Source organism: Fusarium graminearum, chromosome 4 (genome assembly GCF_000240135.3).
Source record: "Fusarium graminearum PH-1 chromosome 4, whole genome shotgun sequence".
Classification (NCBI taxonomy): domain Eukaryota; kingdom Fungi; phylum Ascomycota; class Sordariomycetes; order Hypocreales; family Nectriaceae; genus Fusarium; species Fusarium graminearum.
The window spans coordinates 671,621-693,943 of NC_026477.1; the positions used below are offsets into that span (position 1 = coordinate 671,621).

Genomic DNA, 22,323 nt, shown 5'->3' on the forward strand with positions numbered 1-22,323 from the left:
AGAGTTAAATTGATGAGACGTGAAACTATTATCTGATGTTGATGAATGTACCAGACTCTAAACTTTGTTAAACTCTCATTCGAGATGTTGGTGAGTATTTTCTACCTCTATCAATCCTTCTACACAGCGGATGCAGTGGGTACTGTGCACTGTAATATGCGTCTATTTGGGCACGTCACACGTTGGTCCCTGCCCGCCCTTTGAACGACCTTTCAAGAGTAAGACAGCCTAGGACCATCTAGCGATATTGCATGCAGCTCAAAAGCCTTGCGTTGAGAGCTTTAGTTTTGATGGGATATCCCTACGTGATTGAATTGATTGACAATATTGTTTACATGAGATACACCTTTATGGACTCGAGATTGGACTCTACTGTAGTCGTGCCTACTCGCTATAAACTAAAGCGTAGACCTAGGTTGGCTTTCTACAGTGTCCCATCCTGAATGTGCCTATCTTGCCTCGCCTCGCTCACTCGGCCATTTTCCCCAAAACGACCCTTCATGGACCCTGGTTTTCTTGATCTTCTTCCAGTAATAGGACTAAACTAAAGGTACCCTTAACTGATCACCCTCCTTCCCATCGTAGGCTGGATCGCAACGCCGCCACACACCAATGTACTTCTGCAAATTCCACGGATTCCACGTTGTTGTCTTGACTCCAAAACCGAACCCGAATGGACAGCAACACCAGCCTGAGTGACAAATGACAAATCCACACCCGAATGGGGTTCTGTTGGAGGATGACGCTCAAAATACCTCCTATCGCTAGACGTCACCGCCTTGTAGAATGTACTCACCCAGAAGCGAATGTTTTATCTGAATCAACGTCACCCCGAATGGATCCCCTCTAGTCTGTCCCAGCACTCCCCCGGCCACCCAGTAACCTACGGCCAACGCCTTTTTCCAAGACATGCCCGTGACGCCTTCAACTGAGCTTGGGTCAGATTTGTGATTGAAGTCACTCCACTCAACCGATGCTCATTTTCCTTCTTGTTATTGCCCTCGCCTCTTCCTTTATCCCCACACTCAGCCAGCGGTAGCTGAGAGACAAAAAGCAAGATTGAGCGCGACGCCGACACAGCCCTGAGCTTCCGCACAAAACGTTGACTACAGGGCCCACCCACAGTGTCGTTAGGTGTCAACCCACTGAGCCGTCCCCCTAAACACATTCTGATACTGCTGAGCCTTCCACTGGGTGGTCATCACAGCCCAGCCCAGCCCAGTCCGTATACGTCTACCCACTCTCTAAAACTGCCTCTCATTCTCCCGGGCGCACCTCCACCTCCCGTCACCACCATAACCATCGTACACCAAGCCAAAACCACTAACCTGGAAGGGACGCCCCCGGGTCCCCTTCCCCGTTCTATCTCGCCTCTCTTCGCTCATTGCTTCTCCTCTTCTTTTCCTTCAACGACGCACTCACCTGTTGATTCATGAGTCTGGAGAAAACCTTTACTTACTGCGAATCGACTCGACGATTTGTACGGTCTCCTGTACCGTTCGATCCCGTCACGGCCTGCTCGCATATACCTCAATTTTGTTTTTCGTGATCGCCACCTACTTCCTCTGCATTTGAGCCCTGGGCGGCTTTGGGCTTCTCCCCCATCATCATGTCAACACCTACTACGGCCACGGCCACGCTTCCACACTACCACCATCCTCACCATTATCCTCAATCTTACGCACATTCGCACTCGCATCATCAGCCGTACCAGCCAAACCCCAGCGCTTCCTATCGTTCGACTGCTTCGAATCAGAATATTCTGCCTCCTCCGGTCTCTTCAGCTGTCTCGCCCTCCCACAGTGCCATTCTGCCTCCTCCGTACCAACTTTCGCCTTTGGCATACTCTTCCACGGCATCGAATGGCATAGGCCTGACGCACTCGTCAACCTCTCGCTCTGCACATCACGCCCAGGAACCCAGCCCGCGACACGACGCGGGTTATTCAACCGCAACCATGCCTGAGACTGCTCCTGCTTCTCACGCGGAGCCTTCGAGAAAGCGTCGCCGTTCCCGCGAACCCGATTGGAATACTTTTTATAAAAACGGCCTTCCCAAGGAAATCATTGTTATTGATGATACGCCTGAGCCTGAAGCGAATACCAGCCGGAAAATTACAAACAGCACTGTTGTCGCGCCCAACGACACCACGAACCGCCTGGCGGCCAAGAAGAGGAGACAAAACGAAGAGACTGGCACTGTACAGGCCTCGGGCTACCACATCAAATACCTCGAATCAAAAAACAATACCCCGGTGCAGATTACAACACCCGCTGGCTCCTCCAATTCGAGTAGTGATCGTACCAATTCTGGTGTCAATACCACGGCCCCAACTTCACTCTCGTCCAATGGTCAATATGAGGACGCCGCGGCTCCCCTTAAGCGAAAGCGCACCCGCCAGCAGGTGGCTAACGAGGCCAAGCGTCGCGACGTTGATGGCCTTGGAGATATCTTCACATACAAGCCTCCACCTTACCCTCCCAAGAAGGCTGGTGAGGTAAATGTTCAGGTTATCCATGACGTGAGTCTTTTCTCCACATTAATTCAAATTCAGCGATGGTTTATTGACACAATTTGATAGCGACATTACAACAAGAACGTCAAGGTTGATGACGACGATGGTCATTACATTGTTATTCCTGAAGCCGAGCTCACAGATAAATGTAAGCTGCAATCATGTTTGTCTCTTTTTCCTGCTAATCTCTTGATAGACCAAATCGTCCGCCTCTTGGGCCAAGGAACCTTTGGCAAAGTTGTTGAAGCCCGCGACCGAAAACACAACAAAGCTGTGGCCGTCAAAATCATTCGGTCAGTCCAGAAATACAGGGATGCCTCCAGAATTGAACTTCGCGTTCTTGAGACCCTCAAACGAAACGACGAGGAGAACCGTAACCGATGCATCCACCTCCGAGACTGTTTTGATTACCGCGGCCACATCTGTATCGTCATGGACTTGCTTGACCAAAGTGTCTTTGACTTTCTCAAGGGCAACGGCTTTGTTCCGTTCCCTAACAGCCAGATTCAAAGCTTCGCGCGCCAACTCTTCACCAGCGTTGCCTGTGAGTAAAAAATAGCGAGTTTTAGTGACAGTGTGCTGACTTTTTGTAGTTTTGCACGATCTCAATTTAATTCATACAGATTTGAAGCCTGAGAACATCTTGCTCTGCGACCACGCTTATCAAACCTTTACCTATAACCGCAAGATCCCATCTTCTTCTACCACCATTAACCGCCAGGCCACACAACGCCGTGTGCTACTCGACACTGAGATTCGGTTAATCGATTTTGGCTCTGCTACCTTTCAAGACGAGTACCACTCCTCGGTGGTATCGACACGCCACTATCGAGCCCCGGAGATCATCCTGGGTTTGGGATGGTCATTCCCCTGCGATATCTGGAGCATAGGATGCATCTTGGTTGAGTTCTTTACCGGTGATGCTCTCTTCCAGACGCATGATAATCTCGAACATCTGGCAATGATGGAGGCGGTAGTTGGATCACGGATCGACAGCCATCTTGTCCAAGCTGTCAACAAGATGTCGAATCGAAATGGCGGTAATGCTGCTTCCAAGTAAGTATCTCTTCAATTGCTGACTAGCATATACTAACATTCACCAGATATTTCAAACGCCTCAAGCTTGACTATCCTACGCCCGAAACAACTCGTGGCTCCCGTCGGTTTGTCAAGGCCATGAAGCACCTCGATGTAGGTACCCTTTCGCCCTAGTATCACGAAACACACTAACATATAATAGCACATTATTCCTGGAAATAACCCTTTCCTCAAGAACTTTGTCGATCTGCTTCAGAAGATCTTTGTGTATGATCCTGCTCACCGCATCACTGCGAAGCAGGCTCTGCAACATCCTTGGCTCAAAGAGACGGCTCAGCCCGATGATGGTACCGAGGCTGCTAAGATCCGCCAGGAGAGGATACGGTCAGAGCAACGGAACCAATATGTCCGAAGTTGATGACATACGTCTGATACCCCACTAACGACATATGAGCATGATTAAGGAGTTCTGGATTTTCATGGCGTTGCGATGAAGGGATAGGTATCGACGTGCGGATAGCATTGACTGTGTGACGCCAACCCAATTTTGCTCTTGTATTCTAGTACCACAGCCGCCGTTTTCTCGTTACCTTTTCTGTTTATACTGGGAGTTATCATGGCGGTTCGCATCTTACGCAACGCTATGACTGGAAGGAATGTGCATTTCGACGAAAGGCGTTGATGGGCCTATCTCGACCCAAACAATATGCAAACAAGCATACTATTTCTTGTTCCCTTTGTCAGAACAAATAAAATCGGACATGTTCCACGAGAACTATGCGTCACCACCATCGACGACTGACGGATTCGCACTTTATTCACAAAACCTACATGTGATGTCCTTGAGCTGTTGCTTCACATCTTAGGCCATATCGGATCTGTTCTCGATATGCCATAGGTAGGTGTGCGGAACATACAAAGTGTTCGGTTCTATAACAGCGAAGAGGACCAAACAAAGCATTGTCTTTCACAAAGGCCGGTCAAGTTGTTCAACCCACCATGATGGGCTTCTGTTCACTTATCAAGCGGTTATATAAAGCAAGAGGTTGTCTAGTGAAGTAAGGAGTGGTATTCATACAAACTTTTGACAACACTTGAAGACAAACTCTATTTGCTACAGCGAAAAAAAACACAGCGAAATCAAAAAGCATTTTCATCATTTTTGTACCACACTTTTCACCATGGCACACAACCACAATCCTGATGAGGAGTTTGACGACACTCCACTCGGTGACATTTCAGATCTCCAGCTCGACCAACTCACGGAACTGCTATGGATGGACCAAGGCGTCAACATAGTCATGCCGGACCAAGAGTGGCTGCAGTCGCAATACGACGGTATAGCTCAACTCGACAAGTCTAGCCGCCGCTCGAAGAACATTTGGAAGCGGTTGTCCTCTGGATTGGAGAACCTGACCCTCACGCCTAGGCATGTAAACGATGGAAGATCAACGGCTTGCCTTTGTGAGTTCCATCGCGACCTCGATCCCAAGCTGATCCGACGTTTGATGGACCTCATCATGCTTGAGTGTACTGTACGTATTCACCGATATCGTGAATGGCGCCGACGCAACACTCTCCCTGTTCCTATTACCCAATGGCTCGATCGCATTGATGCCATGACTGGTCTCTGGATGAGTCGAGATGCATTCAACGCCGCCTTTGGCTATGAACGTGTCTCGCCAAACCAGAACAAAGTCCGGAGCAAGTGCGAGGCATGCATTATGGCGGTCATCGGAGGCAGACCTCATGCGCTGGCCTACCTCCGAGCCTCTATGATTGGACGACGCGACCGTCATGTTGAACAACGCCGTCAAATGCCCAGATTGCTCCGAGTGGTGGAGTCCTGGATTGGGCACTTCAAAGCTGACGTTCGCAGGGCTGCCATGACAGAAAGTATGGAAATTCGCGAGGAACTTGACAAATTGGATGCGGTTATTGCCGCTGCCAAGAGGGAGCGCCGCCGGCATTCCCGCCGAAAAGGGGCTCCGTCAAGGCCAAGTCGTCCTGTAGATTCGAAATCATTCGAAGTAGACGAAACCTACAGCCGTCAAGGACGAGAATCCCACGAGGACAGCTACGATAGCAGACGTTCACACCATTTCCAGGACTCAGGCCACTATAGTAGCCACTTCGATGACGACGAGCAACAGTGGATGGACCAAGACGAAAACTGCCAAGCATCGATCTACTTGGACTGCCAAATGCAGAGACAAGGCGTGACAAAAGCTAAGCGTCGAGAAATGTTCGAGATGGACATGCACCCTGCCGTCCGCGACTATGCACATGATACAATGGCGCAGGTGGGCGACCGGCTGCAGAGAGATGTCGAGCCAAAGCCCAAAAGCGACGCAGACTCTCTTTTCAGCAATGCAAGTGCTGTTCCAGCACCACTCAACTTAACCAGCAAGCATGGAGAGCCCACCCCGCCTGACAGTAATTCAGGTGGCGATGTTGCGGAATCAGTCTGGGAGGATGTCTCAGTATTCTCTCCTCCACAATCTATGGTTGCAGGGCAATCTAGAGGCCGTCACACTGCCGCGCTAAACACGAGGAGCGACGCCGAGTCCGCCCTCGCCACGTTGGCTGATAACCGAGCACACCTCGAGTTTTGTCAGAAATGGGGCTTCGATCCAGGGTCTGAGTTCCGTGAAGCATCGCCAACACGAGCACAGACTCGGCGGGATGCAGATACTGTTTCGGTTGCTGTAGCTTCGAGTGTATACTCTGAACATCCCGGCTTCCGACGTTCTCAGCAAAGCCTGGCGCCTCCGACCGTTCCCCTGAGAAGTCCAATGCGAAATTCTCACAGAGCTCCAACGGGACAGTCACGCCTGCCGGCTCATGACCAGCGAGACAAGAACCTCTGGGATGAGTTGCGGCAAGACAGAGAGCGTTTGCAGGAGCATGAAGACGAAGAGTAGTGGAAGAGTGTTCCTTCACGCGAAGTTTGGGTTGTGCTTAGATCGCAACATTGTTTAGAAGGATATACCCTAGGAGCATATTAGATAGGAGTACACAGCAGAGCCTTGCAAACCAGATCTTCTTTGTCAATTGAATTTACTTTGTTATTTCGATTCTTTGTTTCCATCTCGTAGTTTTTCATGATGAGTAGTCGTCCGAGTTAAGTGAGTATCGATATTGTACCGACTGCTTACCTGAGCAGGTCTGGGTCAGGACAGCTGTAGAACAAAGGCATTGTTTTCTTGCCTCTTTATGATTTTTCAGATTTGTCTATCCTCTTTATATCTGTGGCGTCCTTTGTCGGCCTGAATAGAGATAGACATCCACAGACCTAACAGTAATATTGTCTCTAACAGTCTGATAGCAGTCTCAATAGGACAATATATAATAAACTGGAGAGATTATATATTGTCCTATTGTTCAAGTTCTATTATACTACAGTTAGCAGTATTGCTGGTTTTTACTAAAGATAACTTACTAGCTTATCATATATTATCGATCAGTAATAATACTTCTCAGTAGCCATTGTTATACTGAAAACCAGCTCTGCATTAGTGCCCCTTAACTGGGCAGGTATACACATACCCGGAAGTAATATATTCTAGACTGCTAAATAACTAACTGACTTGTAATAAATAGGAACTATATTAAGTCTATTGACTGTGGTTTAGTGCAATAGCGGCTTTAAAGCTGACTGGGGCAGAAGAAGCTGCCATTGTCTGACGGGTGGCAGGAGCAGGCAGGAGCTATTAACATTCCGCCCCTTTCTTTCCTCTTCGACCTGCCTAAGGCTGTATGATTCACTGTATGTGGGCTTTTGTTGCCTAATACTTCACACAGCAACGGAAGCAAGCGAGTTTCCCTAATCTCTGACTTGCACTGAGTAAACAAGTGTATGATTTCTCAACACCAACTGCGCATGTCCTTTCACACCCGCACAAAAGGATAAGCACTTCGGCTTTCTTTTCTGTGTGCACGGTAAGGTGTTTTCTTTGCCTATTATCTCATCTGCTAGATCCCGTTATCGTCTGTTGGCTCTGCCAGTTCCCGTCTCCGAGGAGTGTAACTCGCCAACACAGACCATCCGCAGGTTCGTCTTTGAGATTTGAGACCGTCCCTATTTTCGGCATGCCTTAACATAATACAGTGCGCTTCACACATCATGTCGTGGGCTCCTCCCAGCTCTAGCGGTGCTGGGAAGGAGAACACTCCCTCACCCAACCTCTCCAGATCACTCATGCGAGTCCAGGGAATGCGGCAAGCTCTCAACGCAGACACTCCTCGGCAACAGCTATTCCCTAGCGATGTTGTGAAGAGTCGATTGCAAAACGCTCGACAAGCATTGGGAGAATCGACCGATTTCCTTCCCAAACAGCCCGCATCTGCAAAGACAACCGACAAACTTCCGCATCAGCGAACAAACTTGGAGTTGGTGCACGCACCTCAGAAGCAAGTACCTACTGAAGCGGCGCCTCCATCTCACCACTCGCAAGCACTTCCCGTGGCAGAAGAACGTCTTTCTCAACAACTATCAGTGAGCATGGGCTCTCAAGATCCAGTTGAACTTGAGCAGAGTTCGAAAGGCACCTGGAATTCCCCGAGGGAAATGGCACGCTCGAGCGCATCAACTGATGTGCAAGGTGCTCCACTACCGGCACCTCTTCATATCATCGAGGCTCTTGGATCTGTATCAGGCATGAATCGACGACCTTCTTTCAGCACTGCGTCCCTAGTCTTGAGCGGTTTCCCTGTATCTCCAGACGAGAAAGAGAACCAGCCGCCCAATGCAGAGGGTAAATGGGGCCCAAGCGAGACACTTCAGGATCGCGATGACGAAATCGACCCTCACGCTCGAATCTTTTCAGCTGCGGCCATCAATACTTGGAGAAGCAATATCCCCGGCCGCCCCATAGTCTCTCTCATCACAGAAAATCGAGATCCGCGCACCGATGAATGCGATGTTAACACTGAGACTGGAGGTCTTATTGAACCAGTCCGATACATCAAATTGCAAATGGACGGCCAGGCAAAATACGACTGGCGCCGAACGCAACTCACTTCTCAAGAGCGCATCATGAGAGAGATAGCTCGCCGAGACGTGATAAAGAAAGAGATTGAACAAAGAGAGCAAGAGGAGAGGTATGCGAACCCAACCTTTAAGGAGGAAAAGGTTCCTGATGCCGGCTGCACTATTCGACCGGTAGAGACCAAAGACTTCCAGGCTATTGCAGACATTATCAACTTGGAGCGTCAACAGGGACAGAGCTCTCAGGTTTATCTTCCCAAGATTGACCACAGTCACATTGCAACTCTTTACAACGCGTGCCGTCAAAAGCGCCGACCCTTCATTCTCGCTATCCCCTCACCAGGCCGGATCCCCGATCGTACCAACTGGTCCAAGGCTGAAGAGGACGAATATCAGGAATTCCTCAAGTTCAAGAAGTCCCGCGAGGCATCGCAGCCGACTGTTCTCGGGTTTGCTGTCATCACCGATGCGCAGCAGGGCTTTCTGGACAGCGCCTTTCGCGGTTCTCGCTTCTCGGGTAACATTAAAGTGATTGTTCATCCGCAGCATCGCAAGAAACTTATTGGGACGGCTCTCCTCGACAAGGTCTTGTCATGCGTGAACATCTATCACCGTTCCGAGATTGAATACAACTGGGACTGCGCGGAAACTCAACAGACTTACGAGTATGTATCTGCACACAACCTCCGCAAGTACAACAAGGTCTATGCAGAATTTTTTTCCACTGGAAAGAATGACCCCGAGGTTGAAACCATTCAACACCTTCTCAAGAAGTTTGATTTCGAGTGGGTAGCGTACTTTAAAAACGCTGCTAAACATGGAAAAGAAGCAGGCGTCTGGAAGGATTTGAATGTGTGGGAGCTGGAAGTACGCACGCCATTTGAGATTGACGAAATTCCGGAGGATGTTTAATGATGTGCAGGATTGTGCGAATGGTTAAGGAATCGAGTCGATTAGACTCTGTCATGGTACTTTTTTCTCCCTGGTTTGGTTTGGGTCTTTGAATCTGGGATCAGTCAATGGAATACGCAAGTGTAAAATAATGATAGGAGCAAGCATAGCTGTGTTTAGTCTGAAATACGGGTTAACATTATGGTATGGTGCACTTGAACTTTATGAAGCAGAAGGGGATGTTCTAATGAGCACCAATCACGTGGACGAAAGCTGCAGGCACTTGATTTCAACGACGTTCATAGTGCACCGATGTGACAGAAACCCATCAGACCGAAATTTATGACCAAAAGTAGAGGAAAATTAATTATCGAATCATTTTCTTCCCTGCAGATACTCTGCAAGAAACAGACACATCAAAATGCTATCAATCCTGCGAAAAGCCCGACTCAAGGACAAGGAGATGCGAATCCTGATGCTGTGAGAATGTCATTTACATCAGTATAGAATAAGACTGACCTGGCACAGTGGACTCGATAACGCAGGAAAGACGACGATTGTAAAGAAGGTCATGGGAGAAGATGTCAATACTGTCAGCCCAACGCTAGGTTTCATTATCAAGACCATTGACTACCTAGGGTATGTATTCTGTTTATGACACCAACCCCCCGCTAACATTTGATAGGTACAAGCTCAACATATGTGTGTTTCCCAGAGACTCAGAAAGTTGACCTGTGCTGACTTCTCAGGGGACGTGGGCGGTCAGAAGACGCTGCGATCGTACTGGAGAAACTACTTCGAAAAGACAGATGCACTGATATGGGTTGTTGACGCAACAGACCGTCTACGCATTCAAGACTGCAGAGACGAGCTCCAAGGGCTACTTTTGGAAGAGGTGCGCGACACCATTCCACAGCGGGCGGATAGTTACTGACAAGTGGTACAGCGTCTTGCAGGGGCAAGCTTGCTCGTGTTTGCGAACAAGACAGATGTTGAGGGATGCATGACGGAAGCAGAGATTCTCTCGGTATGTTTCGGGATGAGAACAATGAACAACAAGCTTACAATGTTGATTTTAGGAACTGGAACTGGAATCTATACGAACACATCGCTGGAACATCCTTCCGTGCAGTGCAATGACCGGAAGTAATCTCGACGAGGGACTATCATGGGTGGTGGAGGAGGCGAAGAAGCGTCTGTTCCTTTACTGAACAAACAATGTTGGACTAAACTCTACAATTGCTTCCCAACAAAAGGACCTTTACAAAAGCAAACATCAACATGCAGTCAGCCGCAAAGCAGAAAATATGGATGCATAAATAAGGCAGCTAGCCAAATGTTGAAATTTGAAACCCGATGTAATAGACTCGTTACGCCGGGCAACGTCCCGCGATAGTACTTGCCGACTTGGAGATACCTAATATTTGCGAACAACGCCCAACTATTAGCTTTAGCTAAGAAGCAGGGAACAAGACGGACGAGGATGATGGGCGGGAGAGCATCGCTAAGCGCTGTGTGCAGCTTTTGTCTCATTACTGACAAGGTCGTATCCCTCTGATCTGTAGATGAGTTAAGGACCGACATGACATGGTTTGAGGCATAAACTATGTATAATACGAAACTGGTTCTGACAAGGTTTCAACGAATTCAAATCATGGTTTGGCATGGGTTTGTTGTTGTGGTGGATCGTCGTGGGGGAAAGTAAACAAAGGATGACGTTTTGTTTATGGCGCACGATACCGACGGCTTGTGAGGTTACCACCTCCTACCTATCTACGTTAGAGACTTTTGAATTAAATCGAACCTAGTATCGATCAGTCTGCATGATGCAAGCAAGATGATAGTCCTAGTTCATGCACATTTTGCATGAGATCGAGCTTCATCTGCAGCATCACTCTTAGACATCCCTTCGTTGCTGGTTGCATCTGTTTGTTTCGGTCAGGCACAAACCGTCCTGACTTTAGTGGATGCTCTGTTCTGGCAGCGGGAACGAGGCCCCCGAGACTTGAATGTTACAGGGACTATAGCATTGCTTGAATTCCCCTCTTACAGTGGGCTTCACACCCGAGGGCGATCACAAGCCAATCAGATGTCAAACATGGCTCATAAAATTTCCACCGCATACAGCTATGATACCATCCTTGTCCTGGACCTGATCCAGACTCGGACCCAGTTTCCATCCTCAACTTCCCATCACCAAGCACAGCATCTCCAAGCTAGCTCTGCTTCTGGGAGGATAAACAAAAACACTCTATAATACTCACTGCAACCTTGCTCGTGAGATTGCACTGCATTTGTTCGCGCCCGTTCTCCAAAAGTGCCCCTCCCTTCTCCGAGACGCCAGACTCTAGAACATCCACTCCCTTCCGTGTCATGTCCCAAAGGACCCAGAGCCATGTCCGACGAAGTCTCCCAATTTCTCGAGCAGGTCGAGCGCCTGCGCGGTCAGCAGATCGAAGAAGACGAAGTGAGAGCTCGTGAGCTCGAAGACTACTTGGCTGCAAAGCGAGAGAGACAAGCTCGTCGAGAAGGTGAGAGAAAACCAAACAGAAACAAGTGCTTAACCATCCAATGCGGCCGCTTGACTTTCCTCTTCTTGGGAGGCTTTTGCTGGCTGCATTGATGGCGCTCCCTTTGCCATTTGTCGGGCCAACTGGTTCCCGTCGTACGCCCGTTGTTTACTTTCCATTTTTCTGCAGCTATTTACTCATTTGCCCATGGCTACGTGAACATTGTTGACAGCTGAAATCACACAAACGCTGATGGTGTCCTTTTTTGCTAACCACCATCTGACATTGCAGAACGTGCCCGATCCATCTCACCACAAAAGTCATCTCCTGCAAACACTCCCTCGCCACGGTCGAGTCGACGCAGCATACACCTCACCGAGGCATTGAAGCTCGACTCTCCCAGGCACCAGAGAGACGAGAGTGCGTCACGATCAGCAGAATCTGAGGCGAAAGCCGACACTTCTATGGATCTGAGCTCTTCACCGACCAAGGAGAACGAAGCTCCCTCTGACGTCGACACCAAATCTGCGACCACACCCACCCGTTACTCTACATTGTCGTGGCAGCGAAGGCCTAACTCTCGCGGCGGCTCTACCCGCCCGTTAAGTATGCTCGCAACCCAAAATGCGACCCAACGGTCGTTTATCGGGTCGCATGATTCTACACCAGCTCCGGCGTCAGCCACCGAAGAGACCTTTTCGAAGGATCAGATTGCCCAGTCTCTAGGATCCAAGGACCCTTCGTGGTTCCGCCAAACGGCGGACCAAGGGGCAAGCTCGGCTGCTTACCGAAAGAACCAGGTTGAGGATACAGACCGCCTAGATATGGCTTCTGTCAAGGCACAATTGCCGGGCATGACAGATGAACAACAAAAGCCAAGCCCGCCTGTTGAGAAGCCCGTTGAGAAGCTTATTGAAAAGCCTATTGACACTCCTGCTGAGAAGCCTGCCGAAGAGCCTGCTACGCCTACCAAAATGAAGCTCGTAAACCCTCCATCCCTCAACCCTCCTGCTTTTGATGCTGGGGACGACAAGTCTCTTTCAAACACCTCTCCAGGCCGCCTGTCTCCCACTCGGTCCAATTCGCGATCCAATTCGCCAACCAAGGGTATGGGCGGCTTTGTCCAGAGCGCCATGATGAAGAGATCAGACAGTGTCAAGCGATGGAGTGTTACCAGCCCTCCTACCCTCAACCGTGCCAATTCGATTCAATCGAGCCAAGGTCCTGGTCTGTCATTGAATACTCGCCCACAGAGCAGATCTGGACCTGGAGCGACGACGCCAGGCTCAAGCCGACCAACATCACGACATGGAGAGTCTGAGACCGAAGTCACACCAAAGGCTTCTGCTCCTGCCCCTGCCCCTGCCCCTACTGTCGACAACACTTTGGGTGACTCTGCCCTACCTCTCAGTCCAACCAAGACGATGGATCCCCGAAGGTGGAGTCCAACAAAGTCAAGCTGGCTTGAGAGCGCCTTGAACAAGCCTCCCGAGTCTCCAAACAAAGCCCACCACAAGTCTAGCTCATCGCAGCCAGCATGGATGGCTGAGCTCAACAAGAACAAGTCGGGTGTTCCGGAGGGAACTCGACCTCGCCCAGGTTCTATTTCTCACAAGCACCAAGTTAGCATCGGAGGACTTATGAGGTCTACTCCTATGGGAACAGCGACAAAGACCAACACCACTGGCCTTGGCGGCATATACTCTCCTCCTCCCGGTGGCAACCGCCCTCTCAGCATGCATGGCAACAGCTTGGGCTTCCCTAAGGGCGCACCTAAGCTCGAACCTGAGACTCCCACCGACGCAAAGATCACCCAGTCCGACTCTGAACCTGTCCCTGATCCAGAGCTTACTGAACAGGAGAAGAAGGCACCGGAACCCGCCAAGGAGGAGACGATAAGCCCGAAGGAAGCAAACTCTGCTTCAACTTTGCCCACGACCAAGTCGGAGGTACCTTCTAAAATAGATTTCCGCAAGTCTTTGAGACCCAGGCCAACTGGCTCAGATACGCCCAAGACCCAAGAGCCTGAGTTCAAGAACGTTTTTGGCACTCTTCGTAGAACCAAGACGCAAAACTACGTGGCTCCTGACATGTTGAAGGATAACATCCTCCGAGGCAAGGCTTCCTTGAACCAAACTGGAGGCCCGCAAAAGACAGAGAGAGTAGACGAATTCAAGGAAGCTATTCTGAAGAAAAAGGACGACTTTAAGAAGGCCCAATCCGAAGGCAAAGGCATCTCACGGAGCAACACCCCCACGAACGATTCCCCACTTCCAGAAGGACTCGCTAGGAGAGCCGAAATGGCCAGGAGAAAGTCCGTGGCTGACGTCAAGTCAACACTTGCATCGAGTAAGCCAGATTCGCCCAAGCCGACACCAGGTCCCAAAAGGATGCACAGCCAGACCTTTTCTACGCCCAAGTCTGCTCCCAAACCAGCCCCAGAACCCGCTGACGAGGGTCTAAAGCGAGTAGTTACCGATTCTAATGCGAAACCGGAGGCGCCACGGGCCTTACCAGGCCTACACAAGGAAACGAGCTCACCCGCTAGACTACAAGGAGGTATAGGAGGTAAGCTTGCTGGACGGTTCAACCCGGCCCTTGCTGGTATGCTCGCACGGGGACCGCCTCCCATGGCTACCAACGGGGGTAAGGGCTCTGAGGAATCTGATTCCAAGGGGTCTGCCAGCGCAACGATTACGGAACCCTCCACTCCTGGGCCACAACTGACACATATGACTAAGGGTCGAGCTCGAGGTCCTAGGAGAAAGGCGCCGTCCAAAGCTGCCCCATCAGCTGCTTCCGGAGCTCCAACTGAACAAAAACCTGCACAGGAAAAGCCCAACGTTACCGCACCAAAACCTATCGAACCTACCAAGGAGACACCAATGGAACAAGCCGTCCCGGAGAAAGTCGAGTCTGCCTCTGCTCCCCTTTCTATTCAACAACAGGTCGCTTCCAGAGCCGCTATTCAAAGAAAGTCTATTGTCACCCAACCTACCGCTAAGCCTCAGGAAAACGAACCCCAGCGACCTCCAACTCGTGAAGACCGAAACTCGCTCCCCTCTAAACGATCGTCCAAAGCCGAATTTACCCCAACCGACTTTCCTTCCCCACTGAGGATTCAGAAAACCGGCGACTCTGGCCCACAGCCTGGCTCACCCAAGAAGCTTGACACCAACCGCATGTCTCGGTTCCTTGATCGTTCATCGACTGATACAGAGCCTGCTAAAGAACCCGTGCGGTTGACTCATCAACGCACAGGTTCTCGCTCTCCAATCAAGATGTTCCAGCGCCAACTACCAGACCCTGAACCATCGTCGAACGACACACCGGAGCCTGTCAAAGAACCAGCGCGGTTGTCACATCAACGTACAGGATCTTGGTCGCCAGTCAAGATGTTTCAGCGCCAATTACCAGAGCCCGAGTCATCAACAAACGATACAGAGCCTGCCAAAGAACCAGTGCGCTTAACTCATCAACGCACAGGTTCACGATCTCCAGTCAAGATGTTCCAACGTCAACTACCAGATCCTGAGCCATCATGCCCCACAAAAGTCGACAGTGACCCAGTCGTATCCGTGAAGAATGCCAGAGCCATGTTTGGTGGTGCAGCTACAGCCCCTTCACATACTGCAAAGCCTTCATTGGACAGATCGGAGCCTGCTGTTCTCCAAACACCTCCACCCAAAGCATCCCCTCGTCCTCTTCCTCAGTCTGAACACTCTTCGCCTCTACAAATCAACAAAACACCGTCTCGAGTGGCTACTCGTCCCCTGCCTACACCTCCTAGCAAAGAGCCCCAGTCTCCCAAGGCGCCTCAAACTCCCAAGGCCCAGCAAACATCGTCTGCCGCTCCACCAAAAACCCCTAGCCAGGGCAATGATGTTGCGGGCTTGCTGTCTGATTTCTTTGGGCCAAAGCCCGACAAGGCTGAGTACAAGGTGGACGCTGCGGAGCTTTTGATGAATCGACCTCAAACAGGACCAACAAAGATTCAGAGCCTCAGTTTCCAGGTTTTCCAAATCTCAGCCGAGGGCAAGAAGACACCAGTGCCGTCTCACTACGAGCGGACACTATTTGATCGAGAGATGTACATCGCTCCCCACAGCTTTACAAACGAAGCTGGATGGAAGCGATTGGAGTTCTACTTCTGGGTTGGCGATCAAGTACCAGAGTCTGCAGCCGACGATGCGCTTCTCTACGTTCAGAAGGAAGCCAAGGCATTGAGCGGCAAGGTGGTCAAGATGCATCAGGGCAAGGAGACTGCCGAGTTTCTACAAGCTCTCGGTGGCGTCGTGTTGGTCAGAAGGGGGTCAAGCAACAAATACGATTCACTAGCACCCAACATGCTTTGCGGTCGGCGTTATCAGGGCCAGGTCGCTTTTGATGAGTGCGATTTGACCACAGCAAGCCTATGCGCAGGATTCGTCTATGTTATTACAAGTCAGGGTAAGGCCTATATTTGGAAGGGACGAGGATGCGATGTCACAGAATTGAGCGCTGCCAAGCTCATTGCGATTGAGCTCACTCTCACTGGGGAGTTGATCGAGGTTGATGATGGCGACGAGCCCGAGTCATTTTGGGGGCTCTTTGAAGGAGGATCAAAGCCTCACTCTGCCGACCACTGGAGACTCAAGCCCAACTACGCCAAGTACTGCAGCAGACTCTTCTGCTCAGATGCAGAGACACGCCAGCAAGTCTTTGAGATCGCTCCTTTCAACCAATACGACCTCTCCCCTCAACACATTTATGTGCTTGATGCTTTCTTTGAGATGTACATCATTGTTGGCGCTCGTGCTCAGTCCCAATATTCGTCCTTCCGCAACGCTCTCGACTTTGCTCAAGAATATGCCATTCTTGCTGCAGGCATGGAGGACCGTCCTTTTGTGCCCATCTCGACAGTCGTACTTGAGGGTATCCCTCGAGATCTCAAGCGGGTTTTCCGGTTCTGGCGGGATGACCTAAATCCCACTGTCACCAACACTTCAACTTCTCTCAAGAGGGGCCGCAGTCTGAGAGTAGTGTCATTGACACAAGCACTACAGGCGCTTAGAGAGTAGGCTTGTATGCGCATTGTATTCAAAAGTTCGGGTGGCTTTTTCTCTTGTGGGGCTTTATTCATATGGTAGCGGTATATTCTTGTAATGGGTTCATGGAAGCATGGCGAGATATGGCAGGTTCGGCGATCTTGGAGTTGCATCTCGTTTTAGTCCTCCGGTTTTGAGAAGATATGATAGATGATACCAGATGAGACACGAGATGTGTAGTATATTGCAAAATCAAGCAAGTTTCCCTTTATAAATGAAGACTCATTTGATCTTAAAAGAGACATGAGTTTAACAGTAAAATGCAGCGTTGCAACAATATAAGGTTTCCTTCATATCAATATGGCAACGCTTGAAAGGGGCATGTGTATATGCACGCACGTCTATTCAACCCGTCATGCAATTAAATAGGAGAAATATCATAATCCACTAACAGCAATAAAAACAGAAACGGTAAACAAAAGCAGTTCGGCTCTGACCAAGCCCAAATCGAGCAGAAGCGGCCTAATGCGTCTATGGGGGTATCAAAAGGCTGTCTCAAGTCTTTACATTCGATGCGACTCCCCGTTTGGCAAACTCCCCATTCCTAAACACACACGATTCCTATATTCCCCCTCCTTTTCCTCTGATTTTTTTTGGCGTCTTTGATTATTGCGCCGATCCATTGGTATCAATGGCGGAGCTCTTGCCAGTTGAGTCACTTAGAGAAGCTGGCACGGCCATGGGTTGACCACGGGCCTTTGCTGTGACAGTAACGAGTTCGTTGAGCATGAGTTCGCGCGTTGTGCGGGTAAGCTCTTCGACGTCGGCGGCGGTGAGTCCCTTGGTAGGGATGGGCTTAAGGACTGTGCACAGTTAGATTTTTGGAGTCTGATGTGGTCATATGATATACATACCCTTGACTGGGATCTTTCCAGAGTTGAAAGTGAAGGTCTTGGGGTAGAGGACATGGCTGTAGTTTGCGACCACGCAAGGCACAATAGGCACGCCGGCCTCAACAGCAAGATGGAAAGCGCCCTTCTTGAACGGCAGCAGCATGGGCTCCTTGGCGTAGCTTCGAGTACCCTCGGGGAACATGTAGACGCTCTGTCGCTTGGACTGGATCTCGCTGGCGGCGCCCTTCATAGCATCACGGGCATCCTTGCTGTTCTTGCGATCGATAAAGATGGAGCCGCTTAGCGACATGAACCATCCCAGAAAGGGGACCTTCTTGAGCGAAGCCTTGGCGGTAACACTGCAGTACTTGGGGAACATTCTTCCCAGCATGAGAACGTCGAGCTCGGTCTGGTGGTTGCCGACAAAGACAGCAGGGCGCGTGGTTCCGAGGACATTGTCCGGGTCCTCAATGACAAACTCAACGCCGGTGGTGTAGAGCATGAGGTAGTGAAAGGAGCGACCGACAGCCCATTGCGCGATGCCCTGCTTGCCGATGAGGGTGAGGAAGATGGAGGCAAAGACACCGTAGGCGGCGACGACGAGGAGAGAGACGTAGGAGGCGAGACCGCGGGCGGCAAAGGCAGCTTGGGGAACGACGAGGGACATGGCGTATAAGAAGATGGTCAAGGCAGCGTAGCCAAGGGCGAAGTAGGTGAGGACACTGGAGATGGACATGATGGGCGAGTTTTAGCGGCCGTCGCTGGTCTATGCCGTGGCCGCAGTGAGGATTGTGGCTCAAAGGTTAAGACAGCTGATAGGTACTAAGATATATAGTGAGACAAGAAAGGAAGTAGAGAGGTAGAAGTAGAGGAGGTCAGCCGGGATGGAGGAGGAATTGGCGGGGGGTTGGGTTGTTGAGTGGGTAGTTTATGGAGGTCCGTAGGTAGGTCAATCAATTCTGGTGATGGCGGGGTTGTGTTTTTTTTCGTCTGTACCTTTTTACTGCACTACAGAGGTGAGTATACAGAGTTAATGTTTAATATTTATAGTTGGAGAATTGTCAAGTTTACTGAATTAACCTTCAAATATAAGTACTAGAGAAAAAGGTGAGGGAAATATCATGTACATCACAAGATCAAAGTATCCAAAAAAGATGGTGGGAAAATAGCAGGTACTTGTTAGTATAAACGGCCGCTTGACACGGGGACGGGAACGCCTTTGATTGGTGTGTTTTGATTGGTTGGGATGTGATGTCACAGGTACAGGGAGTTGGCTTGTGAAAGTGAAAGTCGACGCCGAGGATGAGTGTCAAGACATGGATGATGAGTAAGCAGTTTTCAGCATATACCAAAAGTGCTATATCCATTCATTATTTTAGATGGTATACTTTGATTGATAGTAGACCAATGTGTTTGGTAAGAAGACTATAGCATTACTAGTGATGAATATTCAATCTTAGTTCTGGTAAAGCAGGGCCTGCTTGTATTGACTTGCAAGGCACATGCTTCACGCAATGTTCATACACACTGTAAACGAAATACAGTCGATCATTCTAACACGGCCTCCATCTTCCTGACTCAGATACTATCTAGGCTCCTCGAGGTAGCATCTCGGATCCAATCCGGCATCACGGGACTGTCAAAGTACACCCTTCCAATAATGTAGTACAGAACCAGTTGAGTCTGAGACATGTGAATTGACAGCTGAATTTATCAGTCACTAAATCTAAATGTTTGACTACCTACTAATCTAGATATCCCATCAGTTTATGGTTTACTAGGTTCATTATCCAGGTATAAGCAAGCTAGCACCTTACCTAGCAGACTTATATTAGTACGCATCACGTGCATCGCGCTTATCGCGATACATCAACGGTTATCGATAACCTGGAGCTATTAGCACCTAATGTAACCACTGTAAGCCAGGCTCAACTCCAACACGACCATCATCAACGTCGACACCACCTCCCAACTGGGCCGTCTTCATTCCATTGTGACTGTTGCTGTCTTGCGCTACCGCTCAATATAATAATACATCTTCACCCAGCGTCGCGGCTCTTTCTCATCGTACATCTGCAAACCCACCTCGTCTACTGCTCCAATTCGCTTCTCGCTTGCGTGCTATCACTTATCATATTCTCGCTTTCGCCTGTCTTTCCCCTCACAATTAACTCGACTCGAGCGCTTGCTAGCTCGCGCGCACTCAATTCTCCAGCCAGAAAAGAATGCGCGTCTCCTCATAATTTAACCACCATGGCTACCTCTCGCCGAGGACAACCCTCGCTTTCTGTCCGCATGCCTTCCAACCAACCCACCGACCGTCCTCCCATCGACGCCCTCTTCCTCATTCACTTCGACGTCAAAGCCGGATACACAATTCTTTGGAAACAAAATGCCCCAGGCATTGACCTCGACGGTCTTGTCGAGTACAAGTCCCTTCCTTCTGGGCTACACACCGTCTCCGAAGACCTCATCTACTTCGTCCACGATAGCGTCCATGCAGGACTTAGTGCTTTTGTCAACATACCCTGCGATGAGGAGGAGGCACGAAATGCTAGGATGTTTGCTGTTGGAGTTTTGGTTCCCCTGAGCTTTGGTCGTTTGGGTCGTGCTTGGAGACATGCTGAAGGACTGAAGGAAATGGCTGCGTATGCATTCTACCTCATGCACAGTTGGACTTGGCTGACGTCTGATACAGAAAACTAGCAGAAGATCGCAAGAACACGAGTATACTCGATGAATATTGGGTTGCCAACCGCGAAAAGGCCGGTAATGGCAATCGCCGCCTCTCAGGAGAGACTCCCGTGAGCTCTCCGTCTCTGACTTCACAACCATTCCACCGCAAGGCCCATAACCGCAACCGATCAGCTTCTGACGGCGCCGCTCTAATATCACCTGGAAACAAACTCTCGCCATATCATCCCGCTTGGAGTTTGACCAGTCTCTTGGACAAATTCGGTCCTCTCATCTTTCCCATACATCGCGCTGCGTTACTACGCAAACGCATCCTAATATCGTGCCATGCTCCGGTTCACGAAGTTTGCGATTTTGGTGAGTCACCAATCGTCCACGCATGGCATTTTGCTGACCTTTATTTCTAGTATACAATATGTCTGTCCTCTCCAATATCCCCCTTTCTGTTATCGATATACTGCCTGGCTCAACTTCAACGCAACGTCTGAGACCACTATTCTCCATTGGTGTTCATGACATCCCCTTTCTCATGGATGACTTTGAAGCATCCAAGAAAAAACAGAGTGATGAGGATGTGATAGATGACGAGTCAGGTTCCGGCTGGATTGCATGTACTACTGACAGTATCCTCGCAATGAAGGACACTCTGTGGGACATGCTTATTACTCTGCCTCCTGACTACTCTTCTAATGCTACAGAAAGGGTTTGGCCCCTCGTAGAATGCCCCCGTGAGCAACCGGTCAAGGCGACTCAGCGAGATCTCCGACGTTTTACATCTCTCAAGAATGGCCTTGCTCGTCTTGAAGCTATCACTCAAGCACCCAGTATGGTTCCAGAATCACCCGAAGAAGAACGTTTTGCACGCAGGGTTTCTACCCACTCAAACCATGTTGTTCGTGACCCACGAGACGATGCAGTAGAAAAGGTTGTCGAGCCTCTCACTTGGGCAGCATTCGCCTACAACGGTTATATGTGGTGGGCCAGCGCTGGCGAACAATTACGCTCGGAACAACAAGAGGAAGCGGCCCATGACGCATCCCTGCTCGCTGATTTCGGCCATTCGTCCATGACCATGCCTCGACCTGGCTCGCGTTCTGAACAGTTGTCAGACTCGCTTAGCTCTTTGAACGCCACTCGCCGCGCAAATGATGACTCTGGCGAGGCCCGATTCGAACTCGCCATCATCGCCTATTTCCACCGACTGACAACACAAATACTCTCCGTACTAGCTGATCTAGCTGACAGCCAAGATGAGCCCTACACTGACCAAGACGACGATGATGGCCTGTCACAAATCTCTGACGACAGAACACCACTCCGTCCCTCGGACTCTGACCCCGAACCCGACGACGCAGACGCCATTCGCGTAGATAGTCACGCTGTGGAGAGCATGGGCCTCGATGTCTGGAGCGACGCCGATGCCCTCTTCATTCGCGAATTATCCATCAAGTACTTTAGTCGATCCGCTCGCATAGAAGGCAAGGGCGTCGAGGTTTGCGGTGTGAGAGTTTGCTAAGCAAGTTTTGACGAAAGCTGGGCTTGCGTCGTTGGAATTTTTATATACCACCTATAGTCTACATGCTCGCAAGTCCTGATATTTGGAAGAAGCAGAAGAACGCTGTAAATAATGTGTGGAACCAAGAAACCCGCCTCGCAGGCATCAAGTTGAACGGTATAAAAAGGACGGTAATTCAGGCGTATGTGTTGTGTTGGTTGTTTTATTAGCTTATTTTGTACAAGATGGATGTTTAAAATATTCACTCCA

At 49.9% G+C, this 22,323-nt stretch overlaps 7 protein-coding genes across 7 annotated transcripts; 6 read left to right on the top strand and 1 right to left on the bottom strand.

Annotated features, from left to right (window-relative positions):
- Positions 1 to 1,609: 1,609 nt before the first annotated feature.
- FGSG_06637 (uncharacterized protein) lies at positions 1,610 to 3,971 on the top strand (the record flags this gene model as incomplete). Its single annotated transcript, XM_011327959.1, has 6 exons — positions 1,610 to 2,521; positions 2,582 to 2,663; positions 2,787 to 3,059; positions 3,139 to 3,326; positions 3,638 to 3,706; positions 3,756 to 3,971. 6 exons carry the CDS (start codon positions 1,610 to 1,612, stop codon positions 3,969 to 3,971), a joined length of 1,740 nt encoding a protein of 579 aa, XP_011326261.1.
- A 763-nt stretch (positions 3,972 to 4,734) lies between these two features.
- Positions 4,735 to 6,477, top strand: FGSG_06638 (uncharacterized protein; the record flags this gene model as incomplete). Its single annotated transcript, XM_011327960.1, has 1 exon — positions 4,735 to 6,477. The coding sequence occupies one exon, from the start codon at positions 4,735 to 4,737 to the stop codon at positions 6,475 to 6,477; it is 1,743 nt and encodes a 580-aa protein (XP_011326262.1).
- A 2,054-nt stretch (positions 6,478 to 8,531) lies between these two features.
- Positions 8,532 to 9,455, top strand: FGSG_06639 (uncharacterized protein; the record flags this gene model as incomplete). The annotated part of the gene is made up of 1 exon (XM_011327961.1): positions 8,532 to 9,455. The coding sequence occupies one exon, from the start codon at positions 8,532 to 8,534 to the stop codon at positions 9,453 to 9,455; it is 924 nt and encodes a 307-aa protein (XP_011326263.1).
- A 400-nt stretch (positions 9,456 to 9,855) lies between these two features.
- On the top strand, positions 9,856 to 10,645 carry FGSG_06640 (ADP-ribosylation factor 1; the record flags this gene model as incomplete). Its single annotated transcript, XM_011327962.1, has 6 exons — positions 9,856 to 9,914; positions 9,963 to 10,073; positions 10,120 to 10,136; positions 10,184 to 10,329; positions 10,381 to 10,461; positions 10,514 to 10,645. The coding sequence occupies 6 exons, from the start codon at positions 9,856 to 9,858 to the stop codon at positions 10,643 to 10,645; spliced, it is 546 nt and encodes a 181-aa protein (XP_011326264.1).
- Positions 10,646 to 11,829: 1,184 nt separating this feature from the next.
- FGSG_06641 (uncharacterized protein) lies at positions 11,830 to 17,004 on the top strand (the record flags this gene model as incomplete). The annotated part of the gene is made up of 2 exons (XM_011327963.1): positions 11,830 to 11,965; positions 12,236 to 17,004. 2 exons carry the CDS (start codon positions 11,830 to 11,832, stop codon positions 17,002 to 17,004), a joined length of 4,905 nt encoding a protein of 1,634 aa, XP_011326265.1.
- Positions 17,005 to 17,637: 633 nt separating this feature from the next.
- Positions 17,638 to 18,600, bottom strand: FGSG_06642 (uncharacterized protein; the record flags this gene model as incomplete). The annotated part of the gene is made up of 2 exons (XM_011327964.1): positions 17,638 to 17,834; positions 17,886 to 18,600. 2 exons carry the CDS (start codon positions 18,598 to 18,600, stop codon positions 17,638 to 17,640), a joined length of 912 nt encoding a protein of 303 aa, XP_011326266.1.
- Positions 18,601 to 20,117: 1,517 nt separating this feature from the next.
- Positions 20,118 to 22,074, top strand: FGSG_06643 (uncharacterized protein; the record flags this gene model as incomplete). The annotated part of the gene is made up of 3 exons (XM_011327965.1): positions 20,118 to 20,512; positions 20,563 to 20,915; positions 20,966 to 22,074. 3 exons carry the CDS (start codon positions 20,118 to 20,120, stop codon positions 22,072 to 22,074), a joined length of 1,857 nt encoding a protein of 618 aa, XP_011326267.1.
- Between the last annotated feature and the right edge of the window lie 249 nt (positions 22,075 to 22,323).